General features: G+C 52.5%; 2 protein-coding genes and 1 non-coding gene across 7 annotated transcripts in view; 1 reads left to right on the top strand and 2 right to left on the bottom strand.

The window, feature by feature from the left end:
* Positions 1-163: 163 nt before the first annotated feature.
* Positions 164-10874, bottom strand: LOC129547613 (uncharacterized). The gene is made up of 2 exons (XM_055413358.2): positions 4382-10874; positions 164-2011 (listed from the first exon to the last, which is right to left on the bottom strand). The coding sequence occupies exons 1-2, from the start codon at positions 5169-5171 to the stop codon at positions 1893-1895; spliced, it is 909 nt and encodes a 302-aa protein (XP_055269333.2). The 5' UTR covers positions 5172-10874; the 3' UTR covers positions 164-1892.
* TRNAG-CCC (transfer RNA glycine (anticodon CCC)) lies at positions 7407-7479 on the top strand. Its single transcript has one exon. It is a non-coding gene; the product is annotated as a tRNA-Gly (tRNA).
* Positions 10875-11026: 152 nt separating the features above from the next.
* The window catches only part of FLNB (filamin B), a 140248-nt gene continuing 128873 nt past the window's right edge, over positions 11027-22401 (bottom strand). For all 5 annotated transcript variants that reach the window (XM_088831533.1, XM_055414172.2, XM_055414173.2 and 2 more), the window contains 4 exons: positions 19545-19721; positions 15061-15279; positions 13759-13962; positions 11027-12632 (listed from right to left, as the gene is read on the bottom strand). In XM_088831533.1, coding sequence (XP_088687659.1) covers positions 12445-12632; positions 13759-13962; positions 15061-15279; positions 19545-19721 — 788 coding nt within the window. In that variant the 3' untranslated portion in view covers positions 11027-12444. The remainder of the gene's footprint in view (positions 12633-13758; positions 13963-15060; positions 15280-19544; positions 19722-22401) is intronic.

The following is a 22401-nucleotide window of genomic DNA, read 5'->3' as shown; positions in this document are numbered from 1 at the left end:
TGCATTAATATTAGTATAAATGTATTTGTACAAGTGTTGTAAAATATAATTTTTATTAATTTTTAATGGAAGAGATTCGTGAAGGCAAAAGTACCTAAGAACCCACAGAGGTCGTAAAGTGACCTTGGTGGAGTCAGAAGTCCAGTTAAGAACCCCGCCAAAGTTCGCGTTTTCTCTAGTCTAGTCTAACTCCGCATTGTTGCTGCTGTTAAGGCACCAAGTCGTGTCCGCCTTTTTGCCTCCTCGTGTGCTACAACCTGCCAGGCTCCTTTATCTGTTACATTTCCCAGGCAGGAACACTGGAGTGGGTTGCCATTTCCTCCTCCAGGGGATCTTCCTGACTCAGGGATCGAACCCACATCTCCTGCTTGACAGGTGGATTCTTTACCACTGAGCCAGCTAGGAAGCCCAACCCCTGGTGTTTTTACAAGTGTGAAAATTGCAGTTCAAGGCCACACAACAAATGGATGGCAGAAGGCAAGCGGAGAAAGCAGGTTTCCAGGGGCCAACCGTGGTAGATACCCTTGTGGTCCAACACCGCCACCTAGTGGCCTTTCCAGGAACTTCGCTTGACGAGGGTGCAGGTCCAAATACACCCGGGAAACAACTGCCTGTCTACCCGTGGACTCGATACTCAGCAGTTGCTGCTACTGCTGCTGCTAAGTCGCTACAGTCGTGTCCGACTCTGTGCGACCCCATATACGGCAGCCCACCAGGCTCTGCCATCCCTGGGATTCTTCAGGCAAGAACACTGGAGTGGGTTGCCATTTCCTTCTCCAATGTGTGAAAGTGAAAAGTGAAAGTGAAGTCGCTCAGTCTTGTCCAACTAGTAGCGACCCCATGGACTGTAGCCCAACCAGGCTCCTCTGTCCATGGGATTTTCTAGGCAACAGTACTGGAGTGGCTTGCCATCACTTTCTCCAGTAGCGGAACACAAATACACCCCCAGAGCAGCTGCAGGGCCCACTAGGCTCTGGCAGAGATGGGCTACATGTTTGGGGACCCTTTCTCCTATTCTGGTCACACAGCACTCCCAGCCTTCTCTACAGGTCATGTGATTTGTTTTCACTGATAGGACACTGTTTGTCAGCTCCAGGCCAGGGTAGTCAAGAGTGGGCGTGTCCTCTCCTGCCCTTCAGTCTGTCTTCCCTCACCCCCCAGTTGGGTATAGGGGACTCAGGTGAGGACTCTGAGGCCCTTGGAGATGGCAGAGTCACCAGATAGATGGGGGAAGCCTGGGTCCCCAGATCACCTTGTGGTGGGTGACCCGCTGAACCTCAGATTGCACTGTGCTGTAAAAAATATATCTTTATTTTGTCAATAAGTTTGAGCAACTGGGATTCAGGGCTGTTTGTTTTAGCAGTGAGGCAACCCTGACCCTTGCAGGTTCTCGGGGTGGGGTTGGGGGAGGGCGGTATGTGCAGAAAGTAAACATGGAAACGACTTCCTCCCTAAACTGTGGGCTCCACGGGGACTGAGCAATTCTGCTCCAGGTCCCTTCAACAGAACGTAGAATAAGGACAGGGAGGTGCCCCCCACACCCAGCCCCACTTAGCACCTTAAGAATGGAAAGAACGCCTCCCCTGCCCCAGGTCTGCTGGTGAAACACTTGCAGGTTCCATTGTTTCCTTCCCAGGAGTGACTTGGCTGACGATGGTGATGGCAGGGGTGGGGAACTCTGCAAATAGCTAGGGTCTCTGAGGGCAGACAGGTCGCAGCAGGTGGGGCCCCCCGAATCCCACCTTAGAGTAGACCTGTGCCCCTCCCCTGCCTGGCAGAGGAAGCAGGGCTGGACAGAACAGGCGGTGGGTGGGGCTGGCAGCGTCTCTGCCCTGCAGGGTCCACATGGACCACGGGAAAAGGAAGGAGCAGCTTCTGAACCCCCAGCTCATTCACATCAGCTGGTCTGTTCGCCGGGTGACATGGAAGATGTTACTTTTGATGTAAAATCTCTTTGTGATGGGCTGGAACCTGGCATAAGTTGGAGGCCTGGTGTTCTTCATGGCTTCCCCTGGAACACAACAAGCGCCTGGTGGAGCCGGGGCCACCACACCTCCTGCCAGCCCAGCTCTAGCCCAGCACAGCACACAGCCACGGTGGCTCTGGGTGCTGGACAGTGAAATGCTCCTGTGCAATTAGTGGCCCCTGATCCCTATCTAAGGCCCCCTCCCCTTCCTTCTTAGAATCTACTAACTAAACGATATGCCTGGCAAAGCATAGGAACCTCAACACCCTGCTTTGGCCCCATGACCAGGATATGCCCTGATGGGTGGCACCTAGGGTTCCCTAGTTGTTAACTATTTTGGCAGCATCCCTACCCAAAGCTCACTTCCCCCTCATCACGTTTGTCGCCTTGTCCAGCGACTCCCCTCCCACTGCAGTGCTCCATGGCAAACACCTCCAGAGTCCTGGCCAAGGCTGAACTAGCTCCCCAAATGCCCACTGGCTGCAAATCCTGCCTGTTGAATTAATAACAAAAATAATACCAGTAACGGCTTCTTGAGCATTTACTGTGTGCCAGGCACTAGACGAGTGCTTTCTATGCATAAAAGTCACTTGGGGCTGACCCAGCTGGGGCCCAGACAGTGCCTTCAACCCCTCTGTTCCATGGCTGTTTACACCCACTGCGAAGATGCAGCTCCTGTCTGTCCATCTGTTCCCCTTCTGGCCTATGAACCGGTTGGCTTAGTAGCATGAGGCCAGACACAACTGACAGAATGTTCCAGAAATTCTGGGAGCAACTGTGGCTTCAACAGAACACTATGAGGGAAAACTAAACTTTGTCCTGAACTTGTACTGCCCTTATACCCAGGGGGTCGTTCAGAATCAGCTCCTCTGACCCCAGAGCTTGGGTTGCTGGATAAAATGCAGGATGTCCAATTATATCTGAATTTCACGGATACTTTTTTCAGGATAAGTATGTCCCATGCTATACTTGGGGCCTACTTACACTAAAAGGTTATTGCTTATCTGAAACACAAATGCAACTGGGCAGTTTGTATTTTAATCTGCTGCATCGGCAACCCTGTGCTTGGCAGTGGTTTCAGAGGCAGTGGGCATGGACCCGTGGGCCTAGCAGAAGAGGAGGAACAGGGAAGCCCTATGTGATGCCTATCTTGCTGTGTAGACAGAGGGAGTCAGGCCCTTCTCAGAAGAATCCAATGGAGGAAATTCGGCCTGGGACTCTACTCAAACACGCCGTTCCAGCAGGCCTTCGCTGACCACCTTGTGTACTACCAGAGCAGCCCCTTAGCCTCTCTCTCTGTCTCCTGATTTACCGCTTCTTAAAGCCTCAATTGTGACCCATGGACCGAACCGATAACATCAGTGTCATCAGGGAGCTGGTTAGAAATGCAGAATTCCGCCCCATTCCTGAAATTCATTGAAAGATCACAACCCACATTTTAACAAGATCCCCAGGTGATTCCCCAGGTGACAATAAAGATTGAAAAGCATAGTTCTGACCACTGCCTGACTCTACATCTGTCACCAGCCCTCGGGGTGGGGGGGCATGTCTGTCTTGCTCTCTGCCAGACACTCCAGGACAAAAAGAGGAGCATATATGAGGTGCTCAATAAACATCTGTTGAACAAATGAACCAGAATTCAAACCCAGTCTGATAATATCAACCTGCATAGCTCTATGCCTGTTGGTTCACTGACTCATTTTGGCGCAGAGCTGGGATTCAGTGGCTCCACATTTCCCTCTTCTGGCTGTTCTGAACAAGATTCTACCAGGATTACATGCAGAAGGAATGTGTGTCCTTCCCACCTCATGCAGCTTTCTGAGGGCCAACTCCTGCTCAAGGTGTTCTCCCACCAGATTTCCCCCTAAACTCTGTGACAAAGGAAGGGAAGTACTTGTTTGTCCCCATTTTTTGGATGTGGAAACTGAGGCCCAGAAAAGTTAAGGTTCTTGCTTGAGCTCACACAACATGAAAGTCGTGAAGCCAGGATTTGAACTCACACTTCTTGATTCCAAATCAAAGCCTCATTCCCTAGTTCATTTTCACTTCTCCCACAGTTCCTGAGTGCCAGACCCAACCTGGGAGCTGGGAGGGCATTAATGACCTTAACTAAGAAGCCCTGGAACCTCAAGGCCTCACCAGGCTAGAGGGATACTCAAGGAATGGCAATGGTGCTTGCACAAACTCAGAAAGCTATGAGCGCATAAAGATGGGCTCATCCACCTGGAGGTCTGCTGGAAGACTTCTCAGAGGAGGTGACATCTGAAAGTTAACAGAGGGAGGGCAGAAGAAAGACCTGAGTGTGAGAAATCTGGAGCCCTGCTCAGAGCAGAGTGAGCCAGAGAAATGTGATGAGGGGCACGGCTGGGCCCCGCCTGCCAAGGCCTGGGATAGCAAGAGGGTGGCAGCCCTTACCCATGTGCCAGCCGTATTCCCAGGATGACACTATCGGGTACAGAAACTTCTCCTCCGGCTTCTGCCGATACCGCTCCTGGAGGTACAAGGCCCGGCCTTGGCCATCGTGGGAGATGCCTTGGAAGAGCAGCTTCAGGGTGCAGGGGGGAACCGGCCTCATCCCTGAGCCCACAGGTTTGGTCTGATCTGCAGGTTCCCGAGTTGCTCTTTGGGCCTGCCAACCTCTGTCTACCTTGGGTGCAGGGCCCTGGACACCCACTCCCCTGGACAGCTGATCCTGGAGCCCCCTGGTCTCTGGCCGTCCAGCAGGTACCTCCTTGCTGTCAGGGGAGCTGATGGCCTGCGATGGCCCCGCTCCCAAGGCTGACTGGAAGGGGGCCTTCTGAGGCCGCTTCCTGGGCAAGGCTCCCTCCTTCAGGTGCTTGTGGCCATAGTTGAGGTTCCAGGCCACCCGAGCGGCGGTCTCCTTGCGGATGTGCTCCTGCCAGCAGGCTTGCTTCTGGGAGATGAACTGATCCTTCATGGCAGTGTGGGGGAGGGGCCGGGGAGGGAGGAAACATTCTGCAGCCTGTGTTTGCACCGCCGGTGCCTCGTCTCCAGGGATACGTGCAGTCAATGAGGACTGAGTTGCCGAGGCCCTGCTGGCAAGAGGGGCTGGGCTGCTCGGGGTACTTGGGGGCCATCCACAAGCAGTGGGACAGACAGGACCGAAGGCCACACCCACCCGGGCTGCCTGGCAGGGGCCACGTTCTCCCCTAAAGGAACCAGGGCTGGCGCCTTTGCCCTTCATACCCAGAGGATCCCCGGTGGCACAGAGGGTTCTACAGCCTCGATTCCATTCGGCATACCCAAGTGTACCCCTAACTGCATACCAGGCACCCAAGGGAGTCTAAAAGAGAGGCCCGGGCTCCACTTCAGGAAACTCTGGACATGCGGCTGGGAGCCAGCCCCTCACACAGCTCTGCCACCTGACAGCTACACGGCCTCATCTGTACAGCGAGGTGATGGTGGGAACTTAAATGTTCAGACAATGACATTAGGACAGTGTGTAAACAACAGGACAAACAGTGCCTGGCACGGAGGAAGCCCTTGGTAAATGTCAGCTGATGACTAACAAGCACCTGCTAGGTGCCAGCTGCTAGGCTGAGCTCCATGAGCCTTAAACCAGCCACTTGATTACTGGGGCTCTCATAGCCTCCTCTTCAGGTGGGCAAAGGGAGGCCTGGAGAAATACTGTGCCCTGGGCACACTGCCCATGTGTGCCAGGCCCTGGGCTGGGGGCTTCACTGAGTAACCATACTCAGTGACTTCTTAATAGGAAAGTTATGACCAACCTAGATAGCATATTAAAAAGCAGAGACATTACTTTGCCAACCAAGGTCCGTCTAGTCAAGGCTATGGTTTTTCCCGTGGTCATGTATGGATGTGAGAGTTGGACTGTGAAGAAAGCTGATCGCCGAAGAATTGATGCTTTTGAACTCTGGTGCTGGAGAAGACTCTTGAGAGTCCCTTGGACTGCAAGGAGATCCAACCAGTCCATTCTAAAGGAGATCAGTCCTGGGTGTTCATTGGAAGGACTGATGCTAAAGCTGAAACTCCAATACTTTGGTCACCTCATGCGAAGAGTTGACTCACTGGAAAAGACTCTGATCCTGGGAGGGATTGGGGGCGAGAGGAGAAGGGGACGACAGAGAATGAGATGGCTGGATGGCATCACCAACTCGATGGAGGTGACTTTGAGTGGACTTCAGGAGTTAGTGATGGACAGGGAGGCCTGGCGTGCTGCAGTTCATGGGGTCGCAAAGAGTGAGCGACTGAACTGAACTGAATGCCATTTTTCCAGTTGAGAAAAGTGATGCTCAGCACTGTTAAATGGTCACACTGGGATTGACTCCAAAACCCACAGCTCCATTACAGACCCTCTTCTGAGACAGGCATCATGAGAGAGGCACAGACAGGACGGGGCGGAGGACCCACCAGCAGGACCATGAACTCAGCCTCCTGGATCCTCACACTCTGCCTCCCTGTACCAGAGAGAAGTTTACCCACAGTGCCCTGGGGCCACTCACATTTCTGCTCTGCTGGGTGTGTTCTCATTTATTCCTTCAACAAACATTCACTTTCTCTTGACCCTGTGCCTGGCACCCAGCCAGATAATAAAGGTAGATGAGAAGGGACAGAGCCCACAGGCTTCCTGCCCTCAGTGTTTCTCTGTCCAGGGGAGACAGAAACATAACCAGATGGATAGAAGGGCAGGCAGGGAATTAGGAGGATGGTCTGGGTGGTCTTCCTGGAGGAAGTGTCCTTTGATTGAGAACTGGACCATGAACACCGGCTCATGGCAACTCTCTTGCCACGAGGCAGGTTAAGTTAGATAGGAGGGAGGAAAGTCTAGAGTTAGGGGGCTGGGGGTGCCAAGACCCTGGGGCCAAACGGTGGTGGGGTGGAGAACTCAAGAAAGCGTCAGTGACCCAGACCGTCCCTACCCACAGACTGGTTACCCCAGGTGCTCAGAGCTCAAGAGGGTGGAGGCGGATATCCCTCTCCCTTGGAGCTTCAGAGATCCTGTGCCTTCCCCACCACCAGGGCTCCCCACGGTGCCACGATTTGAGTGTCTAAGGCCACCCCTGGTGGTCACCAAGGGGACAGCAGCCCGGGCAGCTGTCCTCTCACCCAATGGACAGGCTTCCCTCCTCCTTGGGAGGGTGCAGAGAGGCACCCCTAAAGTGCTGCCTTTCAGTGGGCCCAAGGACACCCAACCACCCACAAGGCGACCCACCTTCAGATTCTGTTCCCGTATTAGGGTGTCCAACCTGGGCGAGGCCCCTTGGAACAGCTTCAGGACCCCAAGTTTTAGTTTAGACTTCCAGAGTTTTAACACAGCCTTGATCATCACCATCCTTTCTGAGCCTGGGCACACTCCCCTGTAAAAAACTGCAGAGGATCCTAACAGTGGTTAGCATTGTTACTTATATTTTTCTTACTCTAGGTTTTGAAACTCATTTGTAAGCCACCAACAGGGACTTCCCTGGTGGTCCAGTGGCTAAGACTCTGTACTCCCAATGCAGAGGGCCCAGGTTCTATCCCTGGTCAGGGAACTAGATCCCACATGCCGCAACTAAGAGTTCGCATGCTGCAACAAAGATCCTGCATGCCGAAGACCCAGTGAAACCAAATAAATATTAAAAAATAAATAAAAGCCACCACCCACCCCTGAGGTGTGGGGGCAGCCCCCAGGCCTGCCTCTGGTCTATGTGAGCAGGGTCACAGGTATACCTGAGTCTCCATCCAGCCTTCTGGCCACACCCCCAGGCCACCAGGCCCCATGCTGTCCACTCCCACTGATGACCCAGCCCTAATCCCCGGCCTGTAACTGTGTCCAAGGGCCTCTTCTAGGACTCAGTACTGTGTCTTTAAAGTAGCTTCTCCTGGAATTAAGCCCTCAGAAGAATCATTTTAGGCACTGAGCAAGTAATAATCATTTTGTGAACCTCGTCAGTGATATTCTTTACGGCGTCTTGTTGGTTACTCCCAAGAACACTCTGCGGAGTGGGTCCCATTACCCCACGCCACCGGAGAAAAGAAGGGAGGCACTGTGTTCTGCGAGCCTGTGCGATCGGCCAGAGGTCACGGATGTGAATCTGCCGGCCTGTGCTAACAGCCCCCATGCTAAACAGTTTCTCCACAAACCGTGCTTCCCCCGTGAGGTACCCCTTCCACTTCACCCTGGGCAGCTGAGTCTCCTCAAAACTCATGCAGCCCCTCTCCCGGCAGCTCAGGGTTTGCCCAGGTCAGTTGGGAGATGGATGTGCCGTGAGATCTTTCTGAAGCTTCATCTTAGAGTGGATTTCCCCATTATCTTCCCATTTTATGGATAGAGGCACTGAGGCACAAGAGAAGCAACTGCCTAAGGTTTGTGAACCGAAACTGGAACACAGACTTTCTGACCTGCTGCTTTCCGGGTGTTTCTCACACATGAATTCCCTTTGCTGCTCCTAGCGGGGCCTGAAGCAGGCATTTCTGGGGCTTGGTGCCTCTGCCAAGGCTTCCTTCTCTGATATCACCCCACTGGCACCCAGCACCAGCTTTGCCCTAAGAATGTCCACGCTGGCAGGGAGAGGTGTCTGGCGCTTGGGAAGACGGCGGTCATGGTCAAGGCAGAGGGATTAATGTGGGCAATAAAAGGCTGCAGATTCTTTCATCTTCCAGCTTTGTCCTGGGAAGATAAGCAGGCCCAACATACGGAACGCCTTTGGATGCAGGCCACAAGTCAGGCTCGTAAATTTCCCACCTCCTGCAGGCCTGCTTGGGAGAACTCTTGAAGAAAGAAGGGGTGTAGGGTGGGCCACCCTAAATTCCTTGCACATGAGCTGGTTCCCCGTGGGCTCAGGGGCCCAGACAAAAGCCTTATCACAAAGCAGAAAAGGATCTCTTTGTCTAGGATTCCTCCCACCAAGTGTTTGGGCAGCACCCCTGAGGACAAAGCAGAGGGAAGAATGGGACTCAGCCTTGCCTTGAGCGATGTGACATTTTCACTCCCTCTTGGAGTTATGATTTGCTATTGTGAGGAGCAGAAAAAATTAGCCAAACAAGCTGTGTTTCTGGGAGAGTTTTCATTAGTTGAAATTAGTTGATTACAAAGCCCCACCTTCCCACGAGTTAATGGAGACTTGGAGAGAGTCCCTCCTTCTGGTCAAGCACTAAAGCCAAAGGGCACTTGAATTAACAATCTTGCCCATTTTAAAATACAAACTTGCGGGGGTTGATGAGGATTGAGCACCCATTTCGCCATTAATCTTTGCTCTGCTAATTTCTAAGGCTGTGCAGTTTTCAAGGAAAATTAAATCCCTGTGTGCCCAACTCCAAACTCATCAAAATGTGGCTTTCAAGGCCCCTTTGAAGTTTTAAGACCAGACATGTGGACCAGGGGCCACGTTACTAAAAGGCTTCCTCCCTGGCTGCGCTGCTTCCCTGAGTTGCAGAAGGAAACTGGGTGAGAAACAGGAGGGTGTCTGGGCGCGGAGGGGGACAGACCTGTTCTGAGTTGGGGTCTCTGCATGGCAGCTGGAAGCTGCTGCACCTAACTTCCACCAGTCACCAGAGAGCGATGGTCCAGCCAGCTCTCAGTAGGAAAGCGGCAGTGTCAACCAGTGAAAGTCAGAAAGGGCCTGGCACCCGATTGGTAAAGGGTCAGGTTTCAAAATTTTCAAGGTGTTTGTACAAACAATAGCTGGTTCTCATAGCAGCAAGTCCAGGTGCAGATAACAACTGCCCTGTGGTACTAGCCACTGACCAGTTGAGAAATGCACAGGTTTCATCCTGAGACGTCCTTCATGTAATTGCCAGGGGGAACTCCAGGAACAGCACCTCTGTACTAACAAGCAGCCTGTGGAGGAGGCCCATCACCTCTGGCAGGGTTTGATCAGACAGCAGTGGCCAAGACTCTCACAGCTCCCAGAGGGCCCATAGCACACTCTGAGAGGTGAAGCAGCTCCCCCAAGCCACACTGCCAGTGAGTGGCAGAGCCAGGACGTAATCCCTAGGTTGCTTGATGCTAAAGTCCAGCTGTTAATTTACCAACGCTGCCTCCCCAGAAACCAGCCAGGCTTCAACAGGGTGCGATCCTGGTCTCCTCTTTGGGCAAACGCAGCCTCTCCAGATGCACTGGAGACAGCCTGAATTCCGCAAAGCCCACGGACGTCCTGGAGTCCAGGAACAGACGTTCACAGCACAGGCCCACAGACAAGGCTGCTCTCTCCAGAATGATGGGCAGAAAGACCCTCCATCCCTCCTCCCAGCTCTCAGAGGCACACACGCATCACCCTCCTGATCACCAGCTGGGCGTCGGGAAGAAACACACCAAAAGAAGCCTTTCTCTCCAACCCTCACCCCCAGTAAAGGGCTGGGGGTCCAGAACGGACTTCCTGTCATCATGGCACCTGCTGGTGCCCAGGGGGAGAGGGAGGGATCCTGGGTTCCTGCTGGGTCTCTGCTCCCACAGCAGGATAAGCAGGGAAGTAGAGCTCCCTCCCACTCTGGGGACAAAAGTCAGGGGCCAGAATCTGCCCCCAGTGAGCCTGAAGACTGCAAACATGTTACCGCAGCACTTGAATTAGCATCCTTGCCATAAAATCATATCACAGCCCTGCTGCAGCGCAGGAGGCAGGGGCTAAGGGTGTCGTAAGCACACAGCAAGAAGCTTCCTGAGCAGCAACGAGAAGCAGAGCCAGGGAAGACTCACCACCAACTCCAAACCCTGCTGTCCCAAGGAGTGACAAGTGACACCACTTCATGCCTGAATACATTCCCTACAGCGAGGGTTTCACAGCTCATCAGGAAAAAGGCTTTCTCTCTCTCTCTCATAAAACCACAGCCTTCCCCTCAGTGGGTTTTGTATCTGGGACTCTTAACCAGGGCAAATAGCAGCAAACTTCCCCAGGAGGTTGTGTTGGTGCCAGGGCGCCTCACCCTGACAAACTACCCACCCGGGCCTGTGGAGAAATAGAACATCCCCCGGCGAAAAGAGACGAAGTTCCCTGTCGAGACAAGTGGCTTAATCTGTATCCTTTTGGCCAGGGTTTGGGAGGGTGGGTCAGAGCCTCAAACCACTTAGGGAAGGACACCATCCAAGAACACCCGGGGAGCTTACGGAGCAAACGTCGTATTTAATAAGTTATAAGATACAATTTACAGTCGGCATTTGGTTCCAGTTTCACTTCCACGTCCCAGTTCACGAGGCCTGTGGTCCTTCCACATCAGGCTTCGGGCAGTTCCAGTTTCTAACAGGTAGGCTTTGCCAACACGCACCCCCAGCTGCTGCACCTCAGGGAGGGTCACCCACCTCGCCCCACGCCACCCATGAATGCAATCGAGATGACAGCAGCCACCTTGTGAGAGCTCGGCAGCCAGTCTGAAAGGACTGCCTGCTCAGACCACACCGCATATCTGGGCCCTGCAGTCAGCCAGCAATCCCCCCAACACTTCCATTTTTATTCCAAAGCAGGTGTGCAGGAAGGCATGCAAAATGCCTTATACCCCATTTTCAGAATTTTGCAGCGGCTCCTTGCTTTCCAAACAGCCTCGGGTGGCATGTCCCTGGGGCTGAATTTGTTTTCCTTGTTTCTGTGAGTGGTGAGGGACCACCAATGAGCTGCGGACCTTCCCTCCCCTGTCATCCCTCGACTTTCAGGCCAAAGGTCGGCAGGCGTTTCCTTCTATAATTATTTTCTAGAAAAAGGCCACGCTGGGGCCGACTGGGGGTGGGTGTGGAGTGTTTTGGGGCGCAGGAGTCCTCCGCTAACCCTCAGACCCTTACGCGGTCTCTCCGGAGGTGCTGGAAACTCAACAGACAGACCGATGGCTGGAGCATGGTCTAAGAACAGGGACTCGTGCTGGTTTAAAAAAAAAGGCGGGGCGGGGAATCTTTGGCAAATGGGGGACTGCTCACAACTCAGACCCGGTGACTGAAATGGACTTTGAAAACAAAAGCAAAGACCTGGCTGTCAAGATGGTCACACGCAATGACCCTGCAGGGAAGCAAGCAGAAGGATGAGGGCAGTGGCACCAGGAAGTCGTTTCGGCCAGTCTGTCACCTTGGACTCTGCCCTTGGGGGCGGCGGGGAGCGGTAGTAGTGTTAAAACAAAGGTTTCCACCTAGTACCCCTTTCTCACATGATACGGTCATCTCCTCTAAATGACAGCAGAAACTAGGTCTCCTCCTTCCAGCCTTGTTTTGTAAACTGACTAGCTAATTTCATTTCTTAAAAATACGAGCCTGGTCTGTTCTGGTTCTGTCTGGAGGGGGTGATCTGTGCCACAAGAGGTCTGATTGGCCAGGCCTATTGCATCAATTTTCACTTCCTTACTCCCCAACATGTCCCTAAAGAGTCAAGTTTAGGACTTCTTTCTGTACTGAAAGGGGGAAAAAAAAAAAGAGAGGCAATGTTTTGAGGATGGGGTTTTCAGACCCACAAACAGGCCGGAGGACTTTGTATAAAACGAGTTAACAGACAAGCAACAGAAGAAGCCGCCAGCACGGCTCCCGGGACCCGACGAGAAGTGCTTTAAGGCACAGTGACGTGGAACGGGCTGCCGGGGATGTGCTCCTCTCCCCACTTCACGGCCAGGATGTAATCCCCGCGCTCCTTGACGACGTAGGTCACATTGTACTGCTGGTTGCCCACGTGCTTCATGGAGACTTCTTCGCAAGGGGTGGTGGGCCCGTGGACCCCGATCAGCAGCATGTTGGAACCTGGGGGTGGGGGTGAGGGGCAGAGGAAGGTGGTGACGTCACAAGGATGCACCCAAGAAGCCAGAGGAAGAGGAGGGGAGATGGGAGCCACAGCAAAGGTAGCGGTTACTGCCTACACGTCTCGGATGAGGCCTGGGGCCAGTGAGAGGTGGGAGAGCAGAGCACTCATACAAGTTCAAATCCCTGCCCTGCTGCTTCCTAGGGGGGTGACCTTGGACATGGAACCTCACCTCTCTCCGCCCTAGCTCCCCCAACTGCAAACAGAGGGTGAAAGTGTTTTTTAAAAAAATAAGAGACCTCCTGGGCTACTGGTGAGGTTTAGAGGAATTGTTATATGTGAAGCCCTTAGCACACAGTAAAAAGGCTATGTAAGCGCTGGCTACTCTAATCTCATTTATTCTCTTGAGAATCTTCAGGAATATTAGTATTCCCATTCTGCTGCTGCTACTGCTGCTAAGTCGCTTCAGTCATGTCCGACTCTGTGCGACCCCATAGACGGCAGCCAACCAGGCTCCGCCGTCCCTGGGATTCTCCAGGCAAGAACACTGAAGTGGGTTGCCATTTCCTTCTCCAATGTGTGAAAGTGAAGTCGCTCAGTCGTGTCCGACTAGTAGCGACCCCATGGACTACAGCCCACCAGGCTCCTCTGTCCATGTGATTTTCTAGGCAAGAGTACTGGAGTGGCTTGCCATTGCCTTCACCGATTCCCATTCTAGAGAATAGTAAACTGACTTTCAGAAAGACAGTAACTTTCCCAAGGGCACGTGGCTAATAAGCACTGGGAAGGAAAGGAGGGAGGGGGAGAGAGAGAAATAAGTAAGAGATGGAGCCAGGTTTCCAGCCAGAGGTGCCAGGTGCCAGGACCTAGGCAACTAAACCACATTGACACCCAAATAAACACCCGAGTTCAGATTGCAGTTAAAGCAATTAGTGGCAGAGAAGAGGCCAGGTTACTGATTCAGTGTAATGGTGATAATGAAACCTTTCCTATGTACCTTGAGGTCATTTGGAAAACATCAAGAGGCAAATCATTTAAAAGTACTCAGCACAGAATAAGATAATGAACATATGACACAGAAGGTGCCCCCCATGCCCTCCCTTCCCCGGGCAGGGCCAGGCTGCCTACCGGCTTTGCTGCAGTCCACCAGGAAGGAGCTCTTCTGGCCCAGGAAGGCCTTCGAGAGCCCTGCGCCCTTGGAGGTCACCTTGCTGGCGTCCGAGGATGCCTTGGGGATGGCGCTGTAGCAGGTCTCTGTCGAGGACCTGGTCACCGACTCCACCAGGATGGAGGAGGTCTCGGTGGCCGAGCCGGGGCTGACCAGACGCTGGCCTGGGACACGGGAGGGAGGAAACGGTGTGACCGGCCAGACAAGGCAAGTGCCCCGAGCAGAAATCCCAGGAGAGCCCCAACTCCCCAACACCGGGATCTCCCTCACACCCCCAGTACCTGGATCTAAAAGCTTCCCCATCTTAACCTGGCTACTGTCATCTATGGAGTTCTAGGGTCCTGCCCAACACAACTTAAGATCTGGCTTTCTGGGAATATTAGGAAGTCTGGCCTTGGTTGACTTGATGGAAATTCTTGATCTGGAAATCCCTCCCATATAACCACGTGCCATCCTATGGAATGGACATCTTCCATTTATATAAAATATTTCTAAGCTGTGTAGAAGTGTGGGAGAACACTGACAAAATATCAAAAATGATTCCCTCTACATATTAGAAAGTGATTCTTTTCTCTGAATTTCTTTTTTTGGGGGGGAGGGCAATGCCCCACGGCATGTGGAATCTTATAGTTCCTTGACTAGAGTGAGCCGGAGCTCTTCTGCAGTGGGAGTACGGAGTCTTAAACACTAGACTGTCAGGGAATTCCCTAACATTTTAAGTTAATTTATTTTTAATGTAATTTTCTGCAATGAACCTATACTACTTACATGACAGTGAACCAAGCAGAAAGAGACATGTTGAAGGAATTCACCACAATATTTATGGTGGTTACCTTGGGTGGTGGGCTGTGAGGTGGTTTTTACTGTTTGGTACTTTTTTCAGTGTTCTGAAGAAGGCACGTTTTTATAAATTTATTTAAAAAACCAACTTTTGATTGTTTTAAAAGTGAAGGTTAGAAATGAGGGGATTTTTCAGGCCCTGATCTAAAACGATTTCAAATGTGTAAGCACTCCTTTTCTATTAGAGCCCTAACATGCTTTTCTCAACTTTTACACCCTTGCGCTGCTTGTTCATTCTGCAAGTTTTGAACACGCAGTCCCTGCTGACATGTGCTATTACTTCTTTACTCCAAGATTCAAGGCAGATTCAACATATATAAAATCATCCAGTTTCTATTCGCAGTTAGCTCTGCGGATACTGAAAAAGATCACCTCCCCTGCTAACAAGGGGAAGATTAACTTCAAAGTCATTTGGTCTTTACCTGTCACCTTGGCCTTGAACGGGCTGCCCACAATGTGGTTGGGCCCGCCATATTTGACGCCAATCAGGTAGTTTCCAGGAGCCATGGGGGTATACATGACCTTGTACCCTTCAGGGGTTTCCTGGCAATCCATTTTAACCTTGGACGGCCCTTCGATGGTGACGGATAATGTCCCTGGCCCTGCTCGGGTGGTATTGATGAAAAATTCTGACTGGATACCTGGGAGAAAGGAAGCGGGAATAAAGATCACATGAACAGTTTGGAGGGATTGGAGGTGGCGGTGGTGGTGGGTGGTCTGGGGAGTGTCTTGGGGGCCCTGAAGCAGTGGCAGGGCACACAGAGGTCCCCTCACAGAGGGGTCACCTTGGTGGTGTGGGAACCCACCTGTACTAGCTCTGAGTTCCTGGCAAGGAGAACTTCAGGCCCTGGGGAATGGTGACCCCTTTCTAAGGTCCAGGCAGGAGTGTGGCTGACATTCTGCCCACTAGCACCCACACCCTGTTCTCTGGGCACGAGCCGTGGCTGAGGGCGAGAAGCCCAAGTCATCATTGTGTGCCCGAAGTGCTGCTTCAGCCCCCGGAGGCCAGCTCTGCCTCCAGGGGTGGGGCAAGCGTAGGCCCTTCTGACCTTTTCTTTCTCCTCTGGATAGACTTGGAGAAGCCCAGGCAACCCAGAGCTGCCTCTTTCCTCCTCAGGCTCCTTGCCCCAGACACCATCCTGTAGATGGGCCATCCGTCTTTCCGGAATCTGCTGGCCCCTGCACTGTGCCGTGAACCCAACAATAAGAAGGCGACCAGACAGCAGCTCTGCTAATTACCACTCACACCACTCTGACTCCTGATCCTGTGCCCAGCGCTTTACACGCCCAGTGATTCCTCTTTAGCAAACAACACTGAGGCTCAGGGAAGTTCAACCACATGCTAGTCGGAGCTATAGGAGAAGTGGCAGAGCTGGTAGTGGAGTACATCTGTGTGGCTCTGGAGCCCCGGCCTGTCTCCTGGCTGCCTCGGAGGCTCTAACCCAGCTCCAGGACATTCTACTTCCTACCTGCCTGGTATACGAGGGCCCCCTGCACAGACATCCTGCCTTGTGATAGAAGGAAAGCTGGGCCGAGAGAGTGCCAGCAAACCGTCATGGGAGCCCAAGGCCCTGCAAAAGCCCCCAGCCGCCTTTCCAGTTCGGAGCAGGAAGAGATAGGGCCCAGTCACCCACTGCAGCGCCCTCTATGGGCACCTTCAGTATAGCATTCCCATGCAGGGCTGTGCTCTTCCCAGAGCCCTGGACCCCGCCCCAGCTGGGAACTATTTTGGTTTAATTATAGCTCTGAGGCCAGAGAAAGAATTATTGTTCTGGTTATCAATAAAACAAAGGAACTGCTATCACGCAAGCCCAAACACAACCCAGCTGTTTCTGGAAGCTCCTGAGGCTCCTGTCCCAGCAACCCTCCCCCGCCATCCTGTTCCCCCCAACTATCTCAAATGTGTCATTTAGAAGCCCTCACGGCAGCTGCTGCTGAAGCAAGGTCTTGCAGGTAAAGGGAGAAGGCTGTGCAAACAAGAGACACGATTTTCTGGAAGTAGCTGCAAAGTGACAATAAGAAAAAAAAAGATACTTTTAACGTGAAATGAAAAGACCTGGCCTTGCTCTTGCTCCATCCCTGAGAAGCATCAGTTCATCATGACTGTGAGGGCCCAGAAAGGAAGACGAGGTGCAAAAAGAGAAATAAGGAATTACAGGACAAGAGCAACCTATCAGGTGGGGTCCCTTACTATTCCCATTTTACTAGGATGAAAGTGGAGGCTCAGAGAGGTCAGACCACTTATCCCAAGTCACACAGCTGGGGGCTGACTGAACTGGGGTTTAAACAGAAGGTCTGTCTAACCCAGAGCTAGTGCACTCACCCGAGAGTGGATGGGAGAAAGAAAATCTACACACAGGAGTTCCCTCACTACTGCCTCCAGCTAGAACCAGGACCCAGGACATCTGTGGGCATGGCCCTCTTATGTATTATTTTTCTAGTGTAATATTTGCTTTTCCTGCTTGTTTTATTTCAGTAGTTTTATATTACTGCTGCTCTTTTTTTTTTAACTAATTAATTGTTTGGCTGCACTGGGTCATTGCTGCTGCTCTTGGGCTTTCTCTAGTGTCCCCTGCACCCCCGTGTGTGTACAGATGAGTCCCTGTGAGTGTGATGCAGCCCTACTAGATTCTGAAGGTGGGTGAAGGGCGCTGGGCCAAGGCTGTGCTCATGCACCTTGTGCAGAGAGGGGTTCTGGGAGCATTTCACCAAGAAAATGGCTCTTCCAAGCAGAGAAGTCTGGAAGTCCCTGGTATAACTGCTGGCCTTCTCAGCCCCTCTGCAGCGAAGAGTCCTACCCCAAATTCTCTACATTCCCATACTTCCAAACCTGCAGAATGGACCATTCAAAGCTCAAGCCAAGAGATACAGCAGACCCACCCATAAAAACACAGGGAAGCCCGCTCTGTGCCGAGGGTCAGGATGCGGGCCCTCCGGCAGCCGTACACAGACACCTTTCATTCCACACACACTGCAGCTGTGTAAGCCAGGAATGGAGATTTGGGAAAAGGCCTGGGAGCGGGAGAGCTAGAAAAACAAGACGCCTTCCCCTTGACAAGAGCAATATTTACACAGAGCTTGAAACAGACGTGCTCTGTACCTCCTGCTCCCGGCTGGGAGTCTCCCTGGAAGACCAGCTCCCTCCCTCAGCAGCATCCAGTGCCTGCAAAGCACAGTCTGAAACCCGAGCTCCTGAGAAGGCCTGTGTGCGAACAGCCAAGAGGAAGCACCAGAGGCCCCAGCACTGCAGGTACGATCCAGCAGGGGATGAGGTGGCTGCTGGCAATGCAGGAGACCGCAGTAGCCGCGGTGGGGCCTGGACTGAGGCCTGCTGGGGCTCCAAGTGCTAGGAGGACCCCGCCTGGGCTTCAAGGGTGGGTGGTGCATCAGGAGCCAAATGCCTGCACTGCTGCTGCCTGGGGACCTTTCAAGGCAGCTGGGAAAACAGGGGTCCTGGTGTAGGACACCCCACAAAGCAGGCCAGGGGTGTAGCTGCTGCCTTGGGGCGAGTCAGCCACTTAGGAAAGCAGCGGAACTAAGCGGGTAAGGGAACAGGCCTTGAGGCTGTGAACCTGGACAGATTTCAGCTCTGCTCCTCCAAGCTAAGTAGTGCTGGGGAGCAGCTCAACCTTTCTAAGCCCCATGTTACTCACCTGTAAAGCGGACATATCCCAGGCTAAAGCAGTCCTGTGCCTCTTATAAAGGGCAAGCTGCTGGACCAGAGCTCGGTGTGGAGCCAGACTAGATGGGCCTGGGGAGAGGGGGAGTCCTCACACAGACCCCGTGGGAAGTACTGCTGAAGCCACTGCTTTGGCCCAGAGTCTTGGTGTGGCTAGCCAGCTGGTCAGTCACTCCTGCACCCAGGCAGGTCCCTCGGGCCCTTAGGATCCTTGCTCCTTGGGGCTGGCTGCCAGGCAACCACAGCTGCTCATCCCCTCGTCCATGGGTGAGGGGGCGGGGTCCGCTCTGTCTCACTCAGCCAACCGGGGAACACTAAGAGCAGAATGTGCACACCCAAGGGACTCAAGAAACTGGGCTGCCTTCCTAAGAGAGCCCAAAGTAACACCCAGACGCCAGCCGTGCCCCAGCAGATCCACGCCTGCAGAGAAACCCACCCTGGCACCCTGCATTATACTGACGCACTGGACATGGCTGACGCCACCTCTGTGTTCACTGCATGGACACTAACTGCAGCCGCCATGAGGTGGGCAGATCTGTAGGTCTTGATGTGGAAAGTTCCTTAGGGTGTCAGGTGACAACGGCAAGTTGTACAACACAAACAGCACTAAGGCCATAGCTATCTAATAAAAGCAAACTCATGTCTGCTTCTTTAGTCAACCAACTAGCTAAGCCGCCAAGTGACCAAGACTGAAGACCAACAGAGGGACACCCTGAAGGTCCTCCCTGATGTGTCAGCCATCCTTCCTCCTGGACCCAGAGGGAGGGAGGGGGGAGAAGCAAGATGGAACTTTACCTATTTCCTCCCTGCCCATATTTTTTACAAGCTAATGCGTCCTATTTGTGTCAAGGGTTAAAGATGAATTTGACCGTTTTGGGATTTTCCCCTCCTCTGTTACGATCAGAATAAGAAGCAACCTGGCTGAGACAGGTCTTACTGCGGTGATATGTTCCTAGGAGCCCAGGGACCACCAAGGGAGCTGGCAGGTAGGGGACCTCCCTGGAGGCCCGTTACATGCATCACAAACTCTGCGCATCCTCAAAAAGAAAGATGCTGTGTTGAATTGCCTATCAGTGTCCTGATCCTAAAAGGACTTGGCAAAGGAAGACAGCTGACTGCAGTTTCCCTGGGGATGGCGGGCAGCTGGCTTCCCAGGGCTTGCAAAGCTCCATTTGCTCTTCCCTGGGGCCAGCTTGTTGCAGACGAGAAATAGAGGCAGCGTGTTACCTGTGGAGCCCCCCTCAAGCCCTGCGCCATAGGCCGACACCAGGGCGGGGTTCCCCGCTTGTCCAGGCTCCCCGACGCGCACTTTGAAGGGACTTCCAACCACGTGGCTCCCGTTGAACTTGACATCAATCGTGTGGACCCCATTCTCATGGGGGATGAAGCGAACAGCATACTTATCTGGGAGAAGGAGCAAAGGCACAAGGTGAAACGGGGCCTGTGGACACAGCCCTGATGGGTGGGGCAAGGACAGGAGGCCAACCTGAGAGGGCCCACCTGCGGTCACTAGTAAGACCACGGTTCTACCGCAAGCCTGGCACCCAGTGTTGGCAATCTAAACCAGATGGGCCTCTGCATGTCCCTAGGCTGCCCTGCGAGAAATGCATCCAGGTCTCAAACACAGTGTTTAATCCCCTATGGCCTCAGCCTCAGAGGGACGGTTCTTTTATGGAAAGCTCACTTCTGGCAAAGTTTTTCTGCTTGGCCACTTGAAGGGGGGAAAAATGGTTTCATTGGACATTAATGCTCCTTAAGTTAGATCCACGCTAGCAGCTGCCCCAAAAGGCAACAGCCAGATTTCTCACTCTGTGTTTGGGTCACAGCATGTGGCAAGAGGATCTGTTAGCTGAAATGGGCACCTAGAATATCCTCCCATCATGCACCCCTCTACAGCCCCCTTCTTTCCTGAAGGGCTTTCAGCCGGGAGGCAGAGTCTGTTCTCCTCCAGTAGGTCTCTCAGCTGCTCCCTGGCTCCTCCTACCCTCCACCCACTTTAGAACTTCTGTTGCTCAAAGTTCCACCCAAACCCTCTTCCAGTCTCTTCTGGACTCTCCCCACACAGAACTGCCACCCATATATCCTTCAGCACTGCACCATCCCCCACCAGACCCCAGCTGGGACCCACTCCTCCTCTCAGAAAGCCAATGTGTCTCAAGGGAAATTGATCCCACACCCAGGCATGGTCCTTGATTGGGTCAAGCTAATGGAGAGGAGTGAGGGGGGAAATCCCTTTTCCCCCAAGCCTAAGTCAATTAGCACATAGCATTTAGCCACAGGAAGTGACTCAAGAAGGAGCATGTGTGTTCAGTGAGATAGGAAGGGAGGTTTGCTGAAGACTTCCGCAAAAGGAGCATCTTCTGAGAAAGAATCTTGATGAGAGGATATTTCCCTTGATTAGTGTTGTGTGCTGCTGCAGCTATCTTGCCACCAAGAGAAAGGCTGTTGCAAAATAAGGCCCACAGTTCAGAAGAAAGAGCAGAGATGTTTGGGGCCATGGAGAAAGTAGGTGAATGGCTACATTAAATTGTCACTGAAACCCATCTTAGATCCTGAACAGATCCCTTTAATGTGTGTAATGGACCCCCTTTATTATGTGAGTTGGTTTGAGATGTGTGTTCTGTAATTTCTCACCAACAGCATCTTGACTGTGGCAGGTTGGTGGTCTCAGACAACCCTAGGGCTTCAACTACTGCCTGGGGCTGAGGACAATGCTTAGAGATCTATTAAACATTCCCCCTTGGATATCCTGGAGACACTGGAAAACCCTTCAAAAAATAAAATATTAAACTCTGTAATGGCATCCGGTTCTATCACTTCATGGCAAATAGATGGGGAAACAGTGGCTGACTTTATTTTTTTGGCCTCCAAAATCACTGCAGATGGTGACGGCAGCCATGAAATTAAAAGACACTTACTCCTTGGAAGGAAAGTTATGACTATAAAGAAAGTTGAGCGCCAAATTGATGCTTTTGAACTGTGGTGTTGGAGAAGACTCTTGAGAGTCCCTTGGACTGTAAGGAGATCCAACCAGTCCATCCTCAAGGAAATCAGTCCTGGGTGTTCACTGGAAGGACTGATGTTGAAGCTGAAACTCCAACTGAAACTGTGGCCACCCGATGCAGAGCTGACTCATTGGAAAAGACCCTAACGCTGGGAAAGATTGAGGGCAGGAGGAGAAGGGGATGACAGAGGATGACATGGTTGGATGGCATCACCAACTCAATGGACATGGGTTTGGGTGGACTCCAGGAGTTGGTGATGGACAGGGAGGCCTGGCGTGCTATGATTCATGGGGTCGCAAACAGTCAGATACGACTGAGAGACTGAACTGAACTGAAACTCTGTAATGAGGCATCGATCAACCCTCGTCCACCCATGGCCACTATCCTGAGTTTTCCCAACTGCATCATCATCTTTCTACCCTATCTCCAAGCTACATGTAACCTGCCTGAATTCACTTCCATCCCTTGTGGCCAACTGCACTCTGGCCTCGAGTCCTCCCTCTGCATCTCTAACACTGCTGATTAACGCTATTTTCTCACATGGACCAACTCTGGGAGCATCCGCTCATGACCATGTCTTTCAGATGAACCAAAGCATTCTTTCTAATCTGGTCAGACTTAAACCATGATCTGACCAGGGCACCCAGGCCCCCCTACACTTGTTCCTTCTGAGGCTGCCCTCTGCCCCTTTTTCCCCCACTCAGTGGGCAGAAGATATCTAATGCTAACCCAGGTTTCAAATGTCTACACTCACTTACAGAGCAGGGCACACAGCAAACACCCAATAAGGGCAGTGGTCGCAGGGCCTGTCCTCACGCATCAGGGCCCACACTTAATGTTACCTCCTCCGAGAAGTCCTCCTGACTTCATCAAGGCAGAAACTCTTTTCCTCTCCTGCTCTGATCATCTTTACCATTAGATTCTCAAAACTCCTGTGCTGTGGGTGATCAGCAGGGGTCCTCCCCAGGGCCCTGAATTTTTCTGGCTCACTCTCCAGGTCCTCCCTAGAGTCTGTGCTCCTCCTTGAGGAGCAGGAGTCATGTCTTCCTCAGTCTTACCTTCCTGTCAACTCTTGACAC

Source organism: Moschus berezovskii, chromosome 24 (genome assembly GCF_049115385.1).
Source record: "Moschus berezovskii isolate FMDL1 chromosome 24, NW_MosBer_1.0, whole genome shotgun sequence".
Classification (NCBI taxonomy): domain Eukaryota; kingdom Metazoa; phylum Chordata; class Mammalia; order Artiodactyla; family Moschidae; genus Moschus; species Moschus berezovskii.
This window is presented reverse-complemented; position numbering and strand designations above follow the sequence as displayed.